This window comes from Chenopodium album, chromosome 10 (assembly GCF_948465745.1).
Source record: "Chenopodium album chromosome 10, dcCheAlbu1.1, whole genome shotgun sequence".
Lineage (NCBI taxonomy): Eukaryota > Viridiplantae > Streptophyta > Magnoliopsida > Caryophyllales > Amaranthaceae > Chenopodium > Chenopodium album.
The window spans coordinates 14,670,974-14,688,254 of record NC_137843.1 but is presented as its reverse complement, the minus strand read 5'-3'; the positions used below and the strand labels follow the sequence as shown (position 1 = coordinate 14,688,254).

Sequence of the window (17,281 nt, the reverse complement as noted above, 5' to 3'; positions counted from 1 at the left end):
AGAATGACCCAATTACACCTAGTACTTAAGAACAACACCTCCCCACCCGCCGAGGTTGTGTAATGTGTTATTCTCTGCTTTAACTTGCAAACATTAGTGTCAGCCTAACAAACACAAAAACAATGTGACGCTTTTCAAGTGAATATAGTCATTTTACACCTTCAGCAAAAGGAAGAAAAAACTACTGGTATATCAAGATGCATTAACAAGTGATCTGGTGATGACGGCTAACCAGTAAATTGAGTCTAGAGTTGAATATTTCCAAAAAAAACTGATTACATTAGATCACTGATTCTTATCAGATCTAATACAAGGTTAGGGCCTAATTCGGTAGTCTACATAGAGTTCAAATTACAGATAACTATATACAAAGAATGGCTGATAAAAAAACAGCTGAACTAATGGTATGACATCTGGTTTCTTCAAATTGTAAAATAAATTTCTAAAACAATTAGAAGGGACTAACAGCACGAGCCAATTTCAACATAAACTCTGGCACAAGGCGTTTCCTTTGAGGTGCCATTGCATCATTGGCAAGTGCTTCTTCATCTTCGGCATGAATTATAGCAACTAAATCTTCAAACATTGGGTCATTACCACCCCTCATTGGATCCTAATAAGCAGAGTGCAGAAATTAAAATATTGCAGCAGAGACATGACACAAGTTGATATACAATCAGCCCAACCTCATACTCTAGTCCTATAGTACTTCCAATACATAAGAGGAGGGGAGGGGGAGTAGAAGAGATAACAAGATCCAGAGAGTATGTACAGGAAGTACAGAGAATCGTGGTTTCTATAGTTAGTGGACGCTCAATGTTGTTGCATGCCAACTCGTAATAGAAAGGCTTTCAATGTGCGACAAATATCATTATTATCTGAGTCTATTATTAAACTACAGGGAAAAAGCCTAATGGAAAGCAAGGGTTGCTTTGAAACTTACTAAAAACATCATGTATTTTTCCTTATAAGGATTTAAGAAATGCACCTTAAATGATTTAGTTACTACCTTATGTACAGCATATATGGTCTGATATTAACCATGATGACTAAAAACAAGTATAACAGTCAAATATTAATGGTAAGAAGTAATTTGTTTGTGGAATATGCGTATCATGAGTGAGGGCAGAGGGAATATTACCAGATATAGAGCACTACCAAGCCTCAAATAAAGGTGATAATATGGATGTTTTACCAGATTAGCTACTTCAGCAAAACTATTTACCAAAATGGCTATTTATAAATTCTAATTCCAAAACTAGCTATATTATTAACAAAATATTAAGTTTTTTTTTTTTTTTTTCTTTTTTTTTTTTTTATGCCAAGTTATTTGGGAAAAAAAAATGTTTTTCTAATTACATTGTCACTCTGAAAATGAGTCACAAAATACAACCAGATGCAAGGAGACAATGTTCCAAACTTTTAATTACCAAAAGATTCAAATCTCTCTAATTTCTAGCAAAATTACATAAAAATGCAATATAACATACATAGTTGGATGATATAAATAATACCATATAAGACAAAGAAAAACTATGATTCTGTTATTGTCGTATAATTTCGATGTTGCTTGGATAGAACAATTCTAATAAAAATTGGGGTTAAGATGAAAACAAACCTATAATCATTCAATGATCTAAACAATACAAACAAAAAATATAAAATTGAATGGAATCATAGAAGATTAGATGCAAAGGTGTAATGGGAGTGATGGGAATGGTTCAATAGGCCTACTGTTAGTGTAGGGCAGCTATAAATGAAAATTATGACTTAAAAATTTAACCCAAAAAATAAATAATAAAAAACCTTTCCATGTCAATATTAGTATGGCTAGTTTGCTAAAGTAGCTAATTCAGTAAAAGATCCTAATATTGAGACCTAAAATAAAACGGATGATGGAAATATGTACAGAAAATGCGAAGGGACTTACAATTTAGCACCAGGGTAGGATACTATCACTAAGAACTAAGAAGACTGCTAACAGTCAAAATTTACCTGGAGAAAAACATCAGTATGAGTCTTTCCTTCATACAATATCGCTTGAGCTTCTACACCAAGTCCTTGCAGTGTTTCAGCAAATTTTACGCTGAAATATGCCAAGTTGAGATTATCAACCCAGAGAACCAGGGAAATAAATAGTACAAATAAAGCAAAAGAGATGGACCGGTAGCTTTTTAATAAGAAAAATTATGAACAGATTGTTACATTGAAAATGGTAGACTGACTGGAAAATTATTTATTAGAGGAGCGATAATGAGTACATATGGAGGTTGATGGGAAGGTAGTTTGAATTGAAAGTAACAATAGTGTTATTATTATTATCCTAATCGCTAATCTCATCTTTTGAAGTTAGTTAAAAATGACTGTGCAAGAGTTAGAGTTAGCATAATAGCCACGAAAAGCCAGCACTTTACTGTATACACAATTTTGAAAAATTAGGTGAGTGGTGAGATGAGGGAGAGAGATACCTAGTGTCTGATGGAATGGAATAGTCACCAGTCCCATGGAATAGGGTCATTGGAGGTAATATTGAAACTGCACTTCTAACATTTGGATCCTGCACCACGACTTCAGGCGAGTAATGCCGCAACGAATGCTCCCCACCCATAATACTAAACCAGAGGTTAGATAAGGCTCCATGTAAGCATTATAACAAATTTAAGGAGAGACATGCGCCTAACCTCAAAAATATGGAACGGTATAAACCCCTACTGTGGAAGTGATCAACTAGGTTTAGCAAATTATACCTGAATAGTGATTGAAATCATAAGAATCGAATAAAGTAGGTTGATACAATCAAAATCAGACAAGCTTTCTTCCAAACAAAATGAATAATGAGTTTGCTCCAAAACACAGTTTAAACAAAGAATGTTTCACCCGATGGATCTAGAAAGAAGCATTCACAAAATACAGTATCTGAAGGCACAATTAGAGTCTTGTAACTCAGGGCCAAAAAGAATGGAATAAACATTATATAACCATGAAGCTGTGACAGAAAAAATTAAGAACATGCAATGTAATGAGACTAATGACCATCAACAAAGATCATCAATTCATTTTGAAGATTTTGAAGGAAAAACAATGGGGGCACTAACTTTTAGCTTTTTAAATTATGTGTGCATATGCTTCCATAGGATAGACTAATTTTAAATATTAGACAGGAGAAAAATTAACAGCTGATGCAACAGAAAGATTTAACTGAACTTCCTTTACTGGTTATACATGACGGTAATCAGTATACTGCATAAAACAAGAATAAGTTTGATTTAGATCAAATACATATCCTTTGAAGTTAAAAATGACAATAAAATTTTGAAATGTCTTTCAGATCTCAAGTAGTTCCCAGCTAATGTTTTAGGGATAACACTTGACGTTGGAAGATTAGTTACTTTGTTTCAGGCCCTAAGTGATATATAAGTGATCAATATTGACATCAGGCCTCTGCCATACACTCTAATAAAGGCATGTCAGCCAGGCAACTTTACTTGCAATCCAATTTGCAGCACAGACAGGCATTCATTAGCTCATGAATCATGTTTGAATTTATGCATTGGATTTTGACTGGGGAAACGAAAGGATTTTAATTATCATAGAAAGATGCCAAACCAATCAAAAAATTATGAGGAAAACATCAGTCAATTACTTGAATATAAGTTTATCAAATAAATGGAAGGATTTATGATTCTATACCAGTTATCAATTATTTTACATTAGTATAAAGTTCAACGAATTCGGTTATTAATCTGCACAATCAAATGCAAGCGCATACATACCCTCCTGATAATCCAAAATAAGCTCTTATCTGTGAAACACTCCAAGAAACACTTTCTCCTTCACCACCTGCCTCTTTGATAGCTTGCTCAACAAGAGTGCAAGCAGAAATATGAGCACCAGCTGACTGCCCCATCAAATATATCCTGCAATGTGGAGGAGAAAAATAAATCAGTAAATCACAAGTCCAAATAAAGTAGAAATCTTTCAGGGTTAAAAAAAAGAGGAAATTTGAAAATTTAACCAGCAGTCTACTGCCTACTACAATGATTTATGTTGACCATATTACCTGTTAGGATCACCTCCATATTCTTCGATATTGTTGCAGACGAATGATATTCCACGGGAAGCATCTTCTATCATATCACTCATTGTACCCTGAGGAAAATTCCTGGATGCATGTGTTTACAGCAGCACAATCATTATGAAATTCAAGCAATACTCAGTAAACACAGAAAATTCAAAACATTATCGCCAAGTTTTACTACCACAATGCATAAATTCCTTTTCCACTTTGATATCCTTTATTTTATTATTATTATTTTTTTTTTTTGTTTCTCTTAGTAATGATGACCTTTTATTACTATGGTTCATATGATTTTTTAATTTTTATTTCCTTTCTATTTTTCTTCTATAAATAGTACATCCAGATGAATGAATGTGTGAAGCAAATTATGCAACAGAAAATAATTTAAATCTATAAATTACATAAACAAATTGCAGCAAGTGTATGAAAAACCATTTCCAGCAGCATCAATTCAAGGAGCAATAAGTATTCTTGAAATCACATACCTATAATCAATGCATGCAACAATGATGTCTCTATCAGATAATTGTTGCCCCAGAAGAGAACCCCATGCTTTGTAACTGCATTAACAGTGAAATTAACTTCAAAACACAAAAAAAACTTAGGCATTTAAATCAACAACAGAGTCTAAATCACAGCTTATCTTTCACCATTAGCATCTTACTATCTTAAGTCTTCTACTTCAAAATTCATACTCGAAGAATTACTGTACTGGTATTAATGGGGTTGTTTTGTGCTAAAAATTGAATGTGGTTACATTTAGTCCACAGTTCCTCTCATCCCCCTGATCCCTTAAGAGTGGGAGAAAGATAAGGGAGTCCCTACCCCTAAAAGGTCTAGTGGATTTGAGGTCATTACAGATATGGGATGGAGAAAGGAAAGGACACAAACTATTTGGGACAAAGGCAGTAAATTTTGTGATTAAAAACAAGGAAAGACTTTAAGGGTAAATACTTATTTTAAAAAGAACCTGACAGTAATAGGAGAAAAAAAAAAAAAAAAAAGAAAAAAACAAAACTGGTGCACATTTACAATGCCTAAAACTATGTAAAGTTTGACAATAATAATCATTTGTCCATGGTGAAAAATCCTGACTTCCAACATGAAACAGCAGTACTACAAATAATTTTATTTTAGGCCACGGCACATATAAAAAATGAAATGTCACCCTATATACATTAGAAATGCTAACTTGGGGAGAACAACTGAGCAAGAATTTAAAACAGGGGACAAAACAGTAATAACTAGCGCAAGCCTCTTTTATATACAGAGTATCTCATATGCAAAGGTATAGCCGGGTATCATAGAGATTCTTAGAAAGCTCACCCAATTATCCAGGCTCCACCTGTTACAAATGCAACAACTGGCTTTGGCCCATTGTTATTCTTGGGCAAGTATAGATCAAGACTGCCAAATTCTCAGCATTAGCTTCATTTCAAAAATCAACAAATAAAGAAAATGTTCTGAACCAGTAGAAAGTCAAGCAAAATTAGTAATAAATGTTTACATACCTGTTTCTAGGTTGATCACCATAGACTATACCTCTGCGGATACGACTTGAACAAAAATACTTATAGCCAACTGTATGAGGGTGATTACCATGGTTCAGAAAGCAAACAATACACATATAATAAATCCAACATACTTCATAAGTATAAACAATTACATAAACCCTATCTTTCATGGACAAACCTTGAATAAAACCAGGCATCAAGAAAATGGCATAACAACCAAGAGCGAAGAATCTTATGATCCATCTGTAACCTACCCTGGAAAAAGTAAAAATAAGCATGGAATAGAAACAGAAATGATTACAATCATATTTAGCATCAGTTTGCAAACAGAGAGTGAAAAAACATCAACCCCAGAAGCCCAACATGCATCATCAATCTAGAAGTTCCAGTGTATTTACAGGTTATTAGCTTATTATGCATACATCATCTCTAATGTTCACAGGCCATCTCGAAGCCATGGTGTAATCATCTAATCAATAGTTCAATACACCACGCCCAAAAGGCATGCCACCTCATATTTCAGATACCATTAAACCTTATGACAGCATTTCAAGTGTAACAATCTGTTCCCATTGAAATTAAATTACCCCTCCATCAAAGCCAAGAAAAAAAAAAAAAGAAAGCTTCAGTTTCAGGTGACATGGCAGCTCTGGAAAAGTTTTTCAGAGACAAACAAGCTAGTTTTATCGACAACCACATATATGTAGCTTAAGTCGACAAATCTTTACATCCAACACCACTGCATAAATTCATTGACAGCATTATATAAGGGACGTCGCTGTACCATATAACAAAATGCAAACAATCATAGCTATATCATCTAAGGTCCTGTTTGGCAAAAGTAGCGGTAGCGAGAGGCTTTTAGCAGTCGAGTAGCAGGTAGCTATTAAGGTAGCGAGTAGCGGTCAATTAGTAGTTGGTAGAGGTTAGCTATTAAGGTAACGGTCGATAGTATGAGTGTTTGGCAAAAGTAGCGGTTGCAATACCAAAATATATCAAAATTGATATTAATTATTGTTTTAAAGTGATAAAAAAATTGTCAAACGCTACCCGCTACTTCTAAACGCTACTATTTTTAACGTTTGAGAAAAGCTACCTAAACGCTACCTCTATCGCTAACCGCTACTAGAATCGCTACCTTACCAAACACTCTTTCTGATAGTGTTTTGATTGGTCAAAATGCTAACCGCTACCTCAAACGCTACTACCAAACAGGACCTAAAAAACATAGCTATCCTCGTTCATCATACAACCACTAATTAACATCAGTGGCAAAATTAGTGCCTTGCACATTGGGAGTTGAGGACTTTGTTAGATTTGCTCATGGATTGCATGAATCTCTATTTCAAGTATAATAAAGATAAGGCTATTAATTATGGTTAGAAACTAGGAAGAAGCTTTATACCCATTATACAGATTACTGAAAATTCCATCTCAATAAGAAGATTTTTTTCTATATTTAACTAAAAGAAAAAAGGATTATACTAACAGCTCAGAAAATGTAGGACAAGCAAAAACAGACAAAATATCCTCTAAAACAGGACTAAGGGCATATGTTATATTCCAAAGAAGATGAGGTAATTGAACAAAAATGCAAAAAAAAAAAAAAAAAAAAAATGATTCACTAATAGTTCACCTTAGTTTGGATATAAATAAATCCACAGAAGAGACGTGTTTTATTGCCATCCTTTAAACCACCTAACAGTGTGTGATTCAAGCTCTCAACAGTGTCAAAAGGTACATTATGCTATCAATCAATAATCAATCAAAGCCTCAATCCCATAAGTGGGATTGGCTACATGAACCAAAAGGTACATTATGCTAGGTCATTAAAATTCCTCTTTGCTTTCTAATTATTGTTGCTTAAAGGCCACCTCTCTAGAGACCAAAGAATCCTACACACTATGTATTCGCTAAACACCATATGTTACTTAGACTCGAGTACAAGCAACTCACACAAATAGATGTGCATTTCTAAAATTGCCATCTATCCAAATTCCAAAACATCATATACTTCAAGTAAAATCCAAATTCCAAAGCATCATATACATCTCAAAGTGTCAAAACAAAACATCATATACTTCAAGCAAATTCCTTGACTAACAAATCATCCAACTTCTACTCAAAACATTTGAATAATTAATTCCTAAAACACTCAATAATTCAATAACCAACCAACAATCATAGATGAAATAAACTTACTATTCAACAAAAAGCACCACATAAAACTATCAACTAATATCAACATTACCCAAAACTAGAAACAAAACCAATTGAAAGAAATTTTAAAAATCCTAAACATATTAATCATCCAAGTGATACTTAAAATTTTGAATAATTAATCCTTAAGAACTTACAATCACTTCAACAAAGAGAAACCCATAAAACTATCAACTAAAATCAACATTACCCAAATATAGAAATTATAAAATTCGAAGAAAAGATAGAAAAATTAAGGAAAGTACCCCAGATAACCAAGAAGCTTAAAACTGAGACGAGTAATCAAAAAAGTCTCAGCAGCAGCATGTTCAACACTGGTAGCAACAGATTCACCCTCATTCTCCTCCCCATTTGAAATCAAATGCAGATTATCATCGCTAGCGCTTCGGCGGCGGCTCTGTTGCCGGGTGGTTGAAGGGGGTGATCCTCCGGCAAAGCTAAAAGCTCTAGAAAGAAGGGGTTTTTTTTCAATGGAATTAGAATTATAATCATCATCAATTTGAGAAATTAGAAGATGGGAAGTGGGTAATTCATAATTAGATCTTTGAACAAACATTGTTGAAGAACCCAGAAATGGTGAAGATGAGTGAATATGATTATTGTTATTGTGATTATTGGTTATAGGAAGAATCGGGGGTTTAGATTTCATCATAATCATCTATAAATAGGGGGAAATTTTGGGAATTTTTTTGGGAAATGGATTTGGGTAATATGAGCTGTTAGTTTATTGGGCTTAACTGCCAATTTTGTTTGTGAATGTGGAGTTGATGAATTGATGATGATGATTAGTTAGATGTATTTGCATCAACAGCTAGCAGAAGTGGAAGAGAATATACGAGGAGAATTAAACAAGGAAGATTGCAAATCATGCAATGGTTTTGTTTAAAGTTTTGTGATTGGAAGATGGCATTTTGGAAGACTTGTGGACATGTGGTAGGGACTACTACTAGGGATGGAGATGCCAGGATGAGACATGGGAGGGTGTCTATTCTATATCCGAAAATGAAATTATGTTTCGTTGTTATGAGTAGAAAAGAAGGTGATTTAAGCATAATACAAATTGATGGCAAAGTCTTATACGTGGCTAGTCACATGGTATGGCCACTTTATATAATCACATACAAGACAATTAATTAAGTAATAGAGGATTATGGTGATGAGCAAATGGGATTACCTTAACGCGTATGTAGATTACTTAAATGAGAAATAGGGGTTACTATCTTAAATAAGTGGAATTATTATTTCATTTTTTAAATCAAAAGAATAGGGGTTACTCGAATGAACAAATGGAGTTACTTATTTTTAAATTACTTGAATTCACTTGTATAATGAATTTGAGTTACTTTTATGGACAATATTCTTATGAAAAATTGAGGTTACTCATACTAAAAAATGAAGATTAAACTTATAAACTAATGTGGCCACATCGTGTGGCTAGCCACATACAAGTCTTTGACACACCTATTGTCAGGAATTGGACAATTAGCATTTTTATGATGTGACTACGAATAAGAGGTTGACTTATAAAATGGTCACGAACAACCTTTATGTCGTTTTATTGAAAGACCTAAGTGGTATTGTATGGCCAAGATTGGTCCCTTAATAGTTTATTTCCCTTGCTTCGAATAAGCCTTGTGGCATTAGTAATTGTTTTGTTTTGCTTTTGCTTCTAGCTTAGGTGTTGTTTTTTATTTTGCTTTTTATTTTTCTTTTCCTCTGTTAAGGCTTTGCCCTTCTCTTTAAAAAAAAAGCGCAATATTCACTCTTGAATGCCCCCCTTACATAGAACTATGGGAGTAGCCAAAATCAATTTTTGATGCGCAAAATAATTTTGTATAGATAGATTTCTCAAAAATGGATTTGACTAGTGAACTTAGTTTGAGTTGATGATACATCATACAATATTCAATATGTACTCGAATAATGGGCAAAATATGTGATCTCTAATACAAATCGAACTCAACTGGATGTTAAATAACAATTAACTAACTTGAATTGATAATATATGATTTGAACCTACATTTCATTTGAATTGAACCAACAACCGGTTTGACTTGACTCGACAATCAATCAGACTCAATCTGATACTCGTCTCAATTAGAATATAGATTGAAAAGTATTATGACCCAATACAACAAACTAATGACTCGGCCCATGATGATCCTTCCCTATATGCTATATCGTTGCAACCAATCTTGATTCATGGGGTACGGTTGGGTGTTGTTGTCAGTTGAAATTTTGGGTGCAACTTCACAATCCAGGTAAAGGCTACACATATAATTGTTGTATATGGTACCTACATACAATTTTAATTTGTCATGTTTTTATTGGCTAGAATAAGGAGTCAAGTTTCATTAAATTCAATTTATATTTGACTCCTAATTTTCTCCCCTCTTTTGATGATGTGTCTAATTTTTTTTTTTTTTTTGGTGCAAAAATGATGTGCCCAATTTTTAATGGTATTGTATGTAGGGGCAACATACAATGGTTGTATGTGTATCTAGGGTGTACATAAAATGTCCGGACCTGAACTAGACCGGACCCGGAACAGAATATTCAGGTCTGGTCCGGTCCTTTAAAATGGTCTGATCCATTTTCGGTCCGGTTCAGGTTTAAACCAGATTTTTCCGGTCCAGACCGAAAACCTCTTTTATTTATTTATTTATTTGTTTGTTTGTTTTTTTTTTTTAGGGTATAATCAGGAAACAATTCATTCTCACTCTCACCAACGTTCAGTTCAATTCTCTGATTCTCTCACGTCAAAAGCCCTAAGTTCGATTCTCTTTCCCCGGCGATTCTCTCTCACACTGGAGATTCTCTATCACCGGAATCAGTTCTCTCTCAGCGGCGACTCCTCATTCATGGTTAGTGTATTTTTTCTCAATTATTGATGATTATTTACTTGGTTGATGTTTGCATGTTGATTTTTTGAATTGTTGATGATTATTTACATGTTTTGAGTGCATTTGTATGGATTTTAGGGTTTCTTTGAACTGTGGGTTTATGATTTTTCAATTACTTTGATTATGGGTTTTTGTTTTTTCAATGCCCACCACCTGTTCGGCGAAATAATCACATTTTCTACTAAGCTCTGAAATAATTTGGTAGTTAGTAATTGTGAAGTTATTTGTTGATTTGACTCTGATTTCAATCTGGGATTGGGTCGCTGTTTTTAGCACAAAGTTGGGATTTTTTTTGTAAGTATTGGTAATAAATTATCAGGAAGTTATGGTAGTTTGAACATATTAGCAAAAGGTTTGATGCTACTGTTGGGATGCCGCACCACATGATCAATATTTAGGCCTATTTTAGAATACAAGAATGGCTAATGTTTGATAATTATTTCAATTCTTTAATAAGGTGTAATTTGTCAATGGCATTATAGTGCTATACTCCGCACTTACCAAGTTACCAGTTACTATGTGTCTATGTTTAAATAATTAATTGGGTTATTTTTGCCTTTTTTTTATTTTTTTTTATTTATAATTTTTAATTTTTTTTTAACCATGTTTATATAATTGGTGTGTCCTGTATTTGGTGTTGATGCTGGTTTACTTTGCTTTGTTAGATATTCATATATGGCAATCATCAATATTAACTTTAGATGTGATTGATTTACATGTGAGAGTTTTAAAGTTTGTGGTAACTCAAACTATCCTTGTTATAAGGCATTTCATCCCGATTGACTTGACATTACCTCATGAAATACTGGAATTTTAGAAATATTTGGACCTGGTTAGTGAAAGAAAGATGCTCCATAATTCATACAGAAATTCAGCTGATCAGTTTATTCAACTCAAAATTTGCAAACAGGTCCAAAACCGGACCGGAACCGGACCGGCAGGTTCAGGTTCATTGCCGGTTCATGTAATCTGGTCCATACCGGTCCAAGTCCAAACCGGTTCAGGTCCGGTCCGGGTTTGGACAGTTGTTCACCCCTAGACTGTATCTGCTCTTCACAATCCAATACATATTCCCTAAAATTGATGGATCTCTCATAGTTCACATTTCTAGGAGAAGCAAGTAAGTAAATCACCTTTAATACTCCGTATTAAGGAAACAAGTGAGTATTTGTATTATCTCAATAAGAAGCGGAAATTAAGCTTTTTCTAAAGAGGAAGCCCCGGTTTCTCAATTGAGATACCGGGTTGTGTCTCAAATGCCTTTTTGGCAATTAATTTACCATGTGCGTGGGCCCCTTTGCTGACTTGATGAGAAAGTAGCTTTTATTGTGTTAACGGCGTGACTAACGGCAAATTCTTGTTAGTAAACGTTTCATTCATTCGACACTTAGCTCTTAAAAAAAAAAAAACACTCTACTCTACTATTTACTCTAAGACCTGGTGTTTGGCGAAGGCTGACAGTCGTCTTACGGTGGGTGTTCCAGTTCGAGCTCGAGCGTGACATTTGAAGGTGTTTCCCAACAAGGAGACTATGGTGGAAGGTTTTTGCTGAAATTGTAAAATAGTACATGGTCACTTGAGTGTAGATCTATGATGGAAGGTATGTGAAAAATTTCATGTATTTGTATAATTATCTTAAATTTACAGTAATTTTAGTTATTTGATTCTTATAATTGTGTCAATTGATTAGTTGATTAGTTTTTGTTTATGAATTATGTAATTGTGTTGCAATTAAAACTTGGTTGTTGTGCAAAATGGGTTTATCCTGATAGTGCATACAAGGTGTTTGACAAAATGCTGGTTAGAAATGAAGTTTTGAACATTTAGGCAGATGAACTTGTTAGGTGTTGAGCCTGATGGGTTTGAATAAGAATTTGCTTTAATGTGATGTAATAAGAATTTGCTTTAATGTGATGTAAGATTGTTTTCCTGCTATTTTAAATCTTCATCGTAGTGTGGGTAATTTTCAATAGCTATGGATTGTTAGAGTCTTGTTTGAACAACTGCTTGAATATTCTGATATGGCCTATTGCGATTGATTAATTTGTTTTGTTATGATCTATTTTGTTGTTGGTGTTCCTTGAACATATCAGACTATGGAAATTTTGTTGTATTTGTCACTTAAAATAGCAAAAGCTAAGTCTTTATTAGTTCTCGAACAAAGGGGAGTAGGGACCTTGATATGTCTGAGTTGCTTGTATCGGTTGGTTGCTTGTACTTTGTCTTGGTAGAAGTAATTTATTGGCTTGGTTGCATGTATCAATAGAAGTACTTGTTGATGGTTTGGTAGAATTTTGTGATGTTGGACTGGTTCATGATTACATGTACTGCTTACAATTTTTGTAGGTAATACTTTGGATACTTTTGATGCGGAAAATGAACTACCCTTTGTTATTAGGGTTAGTCAGATTGGTGTGGCAGACGGGGGTAGTGGGGTTAATGTCTTAGGTGGTGGTATTCGAACGGATGATGATCTTGGCATTTTTGACGGTGGACTTGATGACATTGTTGTTGAGAATTCTTGTGGTAATGGTGAAGCAGTTGAGGAGCCAGCACAAAGTGTTGTCAATTACATATCTCCAATGAAGACAATTGAGACCACACATACCATAGTTGCTAGCAATAGTGTTACTGTTGTCACTCTGATTGAGCCTCCGCAAGTTGGGATGGTTTTTAAGACTTGGCAAGACGTTGAATCCTATTATAAGGATTATGCTGAGCAGCAAGGTTTTGGTGTTAGCAGGGTGCAAGGTGTGAATCATAAGTTGGACAAAACAAAGAGAATAGCAACAACTTGGAAGTGTGAGTGTTGGGGTGTTCCGGACATGAGGGCTAGGAGGGAAGCCATTGATGGATGTGGCTGGAACGGGTGGAGTCATTGATGGAGTAGTTGGTAAGGATGAATTACGCCGTGGAAAGAGAACATCAAAGAAGTGTGAATGCACTGCCATGTTATATGCAAGTGTTAATGACGATGGAGAGTGGGTGGTGCGATCGGTGGAGTTGCAACATGCCAATCACAAACCCAGTCCAAGCAAATCAAACCTTGTGAAGGAGTATCGCATGAAACACTTGACCAAGTCGATCCGCAAGAAATTGTTGAACTTCTTTGAGGAGGGTGTACCTATTAGGCAAATCCATGGGTGCATGGCTACGGAGAGAAATGGTATGGAGAACATGTCGTTGACCATGAAAGATCTTCAACATGAGGTTTACAAAGCTAGGCGCTTGAAGATGGTTGGTGGGGACGCAGTAGCAATGATGGACTACTTTGCAAAAATGCAAGCCGGAAACCAAAATTTCTTTCATGCGCAACGGTTGGATGTAGAAGGTCGCTTGAAAGATGTCTTGTGGGTTGACGCGAGGAGCCAAGCCGCGTACATAGATTTTGGGGATGTTGTTTGTTTTGATGCCACGTATTTGACAAATGAGTATGACCTCCCTTTTGTGAATTTTGTTGGTGTTAACCACCATGGCCAGTCAATTTTGCTTGGTTGTGCGTTGGTATCTCATGAAGACTCGGACACATTTACTTGGATATTCAGACAATGGTTGGCAGCTATGAATGATCGGCCACCTAAGGCCATTTTGACTGACCAAGCTGCTGCAATGTGCAAGCCGTTGGCTGAGGTGATGCCTTCCACCCGCCATCGATGGTGTATTTGGCATATAATGAGGAAGTTTCCCGAGAAACTTGGCAAATGTTCTAAGTGAGTTCCTGCTGATTTTTTTTAAATTCAAATTTAGCGTTTTAACTGAGTGTCTTAATAATTTTTTAATTGTGCATGTTTGGTTGACTAATGGAAGTATTTTTGTATCTGAAAAACAAACACATTGAGTGTTTACTGTCAATGCTGATTTTACATACTATAAGTGCATATTTTACAAACACATTGAGTGTCTACTGTAAAGTCATGATTGCTGATTTTGCATACTGTAAGTGCTGATTTTGCATGCTGTAAGTTCTGAAAATGTTTAAGCAGGTTCTAATGTTCTATATGTTTGGTATTAAAATATTGAGTGTCTTATGAACTGCTTGTTGATATTGTAAGTAAAATGTGAGCCATGAATTCTATGTGTAGTGCAATTACATTAGTTACAAAGGTTGGGTTATTATATCTAAAGTTTTATCTGTGACTTTGTATTTCATAGGTACAGTAAATTCAAAAACAAGCTGAAAGAGGTTATTTATGAAAGTTTTACACCAGATGAGTTTGAAAATCGCTGGTGTACGCTTATGACCACGTATAAGCTTGAATCTAATGATTGGCTTCAAGGGCTTTACAAAGAGAGACATATGTGGATACCGGCTTATAATAAGGAATATTTTTGGGCCGGCATGAAGACGACACAAAGGGTCGAGAGCATCAACAGCTTTTTTGATGGCTTTCTTACTCGTAATACCAAGTTATTTGAATTTCCAGACAAATATCGCAGGGCCATGGATAGGCGAATATGAGATGAGACCGATGCAGATGCTCGTTGTTCTAAGTACATTCGAAGGCTGATAAGCGGTTTCAAGGCAGAGAGGATCTTTCAAAAGTTGTACACGGACACTAAATTTCAAGTAGTGCAGACTGAATGCTCGAGGATGATGTATGTTTATGACAGAGGTGAGCATATGATTGCTGACAACGTCATTGAGTACATCTTGGAGGATCGTGTTTGGATAGTTCCCAATGGTAGGAGTGAAGAGATTATTACAGACCGACGAAGGTTGTACTCCATAACCTTTAACACGGAGACTAAGGCTGTTTGTTGTGATTGTCGGAGGTTTGAAACACATGGTATTTTGTGCAAACACATGATTAGAATTTTGGATCGTAACCTTGTTTTCGACATACCTGAGATGTACATTGTCAGCCGGTGGCGGAAGGATATAATGCGCAAGCACACGCGTATTAGGGTAGCGGATGTTGATCCCGAAGAATCTGCTACTGTGAAGAGGTTTAATATATTAATGGATGCATGTGAGCCACTTTTGGACGAGGCAGCTATGGTGAATGATGAAACGGTTGAGTTGGTTTTGAATGGCATTAAAAGCTTGCGTTCGGAAGTGAATACTCGCAGGCTGCAGAAGTTGGAACAAACTATTGCATTGAGTTTCCCTGAGGATGCTAATGGGTCTAATAGTGGTGCGGTTACTACCTCTTTAGTGAAAAAGCCTAGTCTACTGGTTTCTTCGGTCCCTAATGATGTCTATGAAGTATGTGTAAAAGACCCGCCACCAAAGAAGAAGGGTCGTGGTCGACCTAAAGGTTCAAGAAACAAATCATTAGCAGAGATTGGTTTCAAGAAACCTAAACAAAAGCAGGTATGTTGTACTTGGTTTTAGAAGTTATAATCGCTTGCTTTAATTTGCTGGTAATTTCATATTCTTTTTTGGGTAATTATCAGGTTGAGGAGGCTGAGGTGAATGTTGATTTGAGAGAGGAGCCACATTGTGCAAGCTTAATAATCCCAGTAAATCCCTGTACTGTTTTTATTCAGTTATATGTACAAATTTACATCAGTTCAGAATGTTAAATGTTTTGTGGTTACATTGTCTATAAACAGGCTAATAGGAAACATGTGTGTGATCTTGATGGTCTTAGTGAAGAAGCTAGATCAATCGTTGCAGAAGAATGTCTGGATTTTGTTGAAGAGGACGACCTGCTTGTTAGGAACAGCATTGGCTATTGTTCGGGTCCTCCTGAGTCCTGATACGTTGTAGGCTATTGCGCCCTGCTAAGAATTTTGACCAGTTGGTGGAGCCTTCTGTGTTGATACTGAGTGCCTTTTGTGATTTTGTAATTAAGGCCTACAAGCCCAAACATATACGAAGTATTAATTAGTCTTAATGTACTCTAATTTATAAGTTATGCTAAACAAGTATTGAAAGCCCATTCATATATTGATTAGCAATAGAATGCAGCACTAGAATTTGCGATTAATTAGTATTATTATGTATTGTAACTTGACTTGTTATGCTAAACAAGTACCTGAAGCCCAAACCTATATGAATTAAAAATTAGTCTTGCTATGTTATAATCTATTAGTTACGAAATCCTTTTTTTCTTTTTGTCAAATATTAGTTATGATAAGGCACCTGGGAACATATTTATTATAAAAAATAAAATTTAAAAAAAGAAAGTACCTGGGAACATTTACTAATTATTCTTACTAAGTTTAAAAAAAATAATAATAAATTATATTTACTACGTTCTAGTTTACTACTGTACTCCCTCCGTTTCATAATGATGTTCCTGTTTCGTAAATCGATGCAAATTTTGACCCAACTTTGACCGCAAATATCTTTAATCTCACACTAGCAAAAATTATAAAAGTTAGATATTAATAATCTACTCACTAAGACGAATCAAACTAGATCCCACATGACTATATTTATTCTTATAGATTAAGAGAAATTTAGAAGATTCTCTCTTTCTTAAAAAAGTCAAAAAGTCAAAACAAGAACATCATTGTGGAACGGAGGGAGTATTAGTTATGCTAAACACCTATTAATTCGTATTATTATATAGCTAGGCTATTAGTGAAGTAGCTAGGCCATTAGTATTAATATGGAG

General features: G+C 35.1%; 3 protein-coding genes across 4 annotated transcripts; 2 read left to right on the top strand and 1 right to left on the bottom strand.

Moving 5' to 3' along the window:
* Positions 1–210: 210 nt before the first annotated feature.
* LOC145563645 (putative isoprenylcysteine alpha-carbonyl methylesterase ICMEL2) lies at positions 211–8,770 on the bottom strand. Its single transcript, XM_081624080.1, has 11 exons — positions 8,058–8,770; positions 5,771–5,847; positions 5,590–5,659; positions 5,405–5,485; positions 4,564–4,638; positions 4,061–4,162; positions 3,774–3,917; positions 2,682–2,747; positions 2,469–2,612; positions 1,996–2,086; positions 211–613 (listed from the first exon to the last, which is right to left on the bottom strand). Exons 1-11 carry the CDS (start codon positions 8,468–8,470, stop codon positions 452–454), a joined length of 1,425 nt encoding a protein of 474 aa, XP_081480206.1. The 5' UTR covers positions 8,471–8,770; the 3' UTR covers positions 211–451.
* A 1,554-nt stretch (positions 8,771–10,324) lies between these two features.
* LOC145562278 (protein FAR-RED IMPAIRED RESPONSE 1-like) lies at positions 10,325–15,308 on the top strand. Of its 2 annotated transcripts, none has more exons than XM_081622502.1 (4): positions 10,325–10,676; positions 12,200–12,315; positions 13,062–14,425; positions 14,868–15,308. In XM_081622502.1, the coding sequence occupies exons 3-4, from the start codon at positions 13,566–13,568 to the stop codon at positions 15,172–15,174; spliced, it is 1,167 nt and encodes a 388-aa protein (XP_081478628.1). In that variant the 5' UTR covers positions 10,325–10,676; positions 12,200–12,315; positions 13,062–13,565; the 3' UTR covers positions 15,175–15,308. The 2 variants fall into 2 exon arrangements, with proteins under 2 accessions (XP_081478628.1, XP_081478627.1); XM_081622501.1 differs by having other exon boundaries at positions 12,169–12,315.
* On the top strand, positions 15,179–16,730 carry LOC145562279 (protein FAR1-RELATED SEQUENCE 4-like). The gene is made up of 3 exons (XM_081622503.1): positions 15,179–16,029; positions 16,113–16,178; positions 16,272–16,730. The coding sequence occupies exons 1-3, from the start codon at positions 15,307–15,309 to the stop codon at positions 16,416–16,418; spliced, it is 936 nt and encodes a 311-aa protein (XP_081478629.1). The 5' UTR covers positions 15,179–15,306; the 3' UTR covers positions 16,419–16,730.
* The last annotated feature ends 551 nt before the right edge of the window (positions 16,731–17,281 follow it).

Bases quoted from the DNA above. Each gene is read 5' to 3' on its own strand.
- LOC145563645 (XM_081624080.1), bottom strand. From the start codon at position 8,470: ATGATTATGATGAAATCTAAACCCCCGATTCTTCCTATAACCAATAAT. The intron at 3,918-4,060 runs GTAATATGGTCA...TCCACATTGCAG, and splicing joins TATGGAGGTGATCCTAACAG to GATATATTTGATGGGGCAGT. The intron at 614-1,995 runs GTAAATTTTGAC...TCTGCTTATTAG, and splicing joins ATACTGATGTTTTTCTCCAG to GATCCAATGAGGGGTGGTAA.
- LOC145562278 (XM_081622502.1), top strand. From the start codon at position 13,566: ATGGATGTGGCTGGAACGGGTGGAGTCATTGATGGAGTAGTTGGTAAG. The intron at 14,426-14,867 runs GTGAGTTCCTGC...TGTATTTCATAG, and splicing joins AAACTTGGCAAATGTTCTAA to GTACAGTAAATTCAAAAACA.
- LOC145562279 (XM_081622503.1), top strand. From the start codon at position 15,307: ATGATGTATGTTTATGACAGAGGTGAGCATATGATTGCTGACAACGTC. The intron at 16,030-16,112 runs GTATGTTGTACT...GGTAATTATCAG, and splicing joins AGAAACCTAAACAAAAGCAG to GTTGAGGAGGCTGAGGTGAA. The intron at 16,179-16,271 runs GTAAATCCCTGT...GTCTATAAACAG, and splicing joins GTGCAAGCTTAATAATCCCA to GCTAATAGGAAACATGTGTG.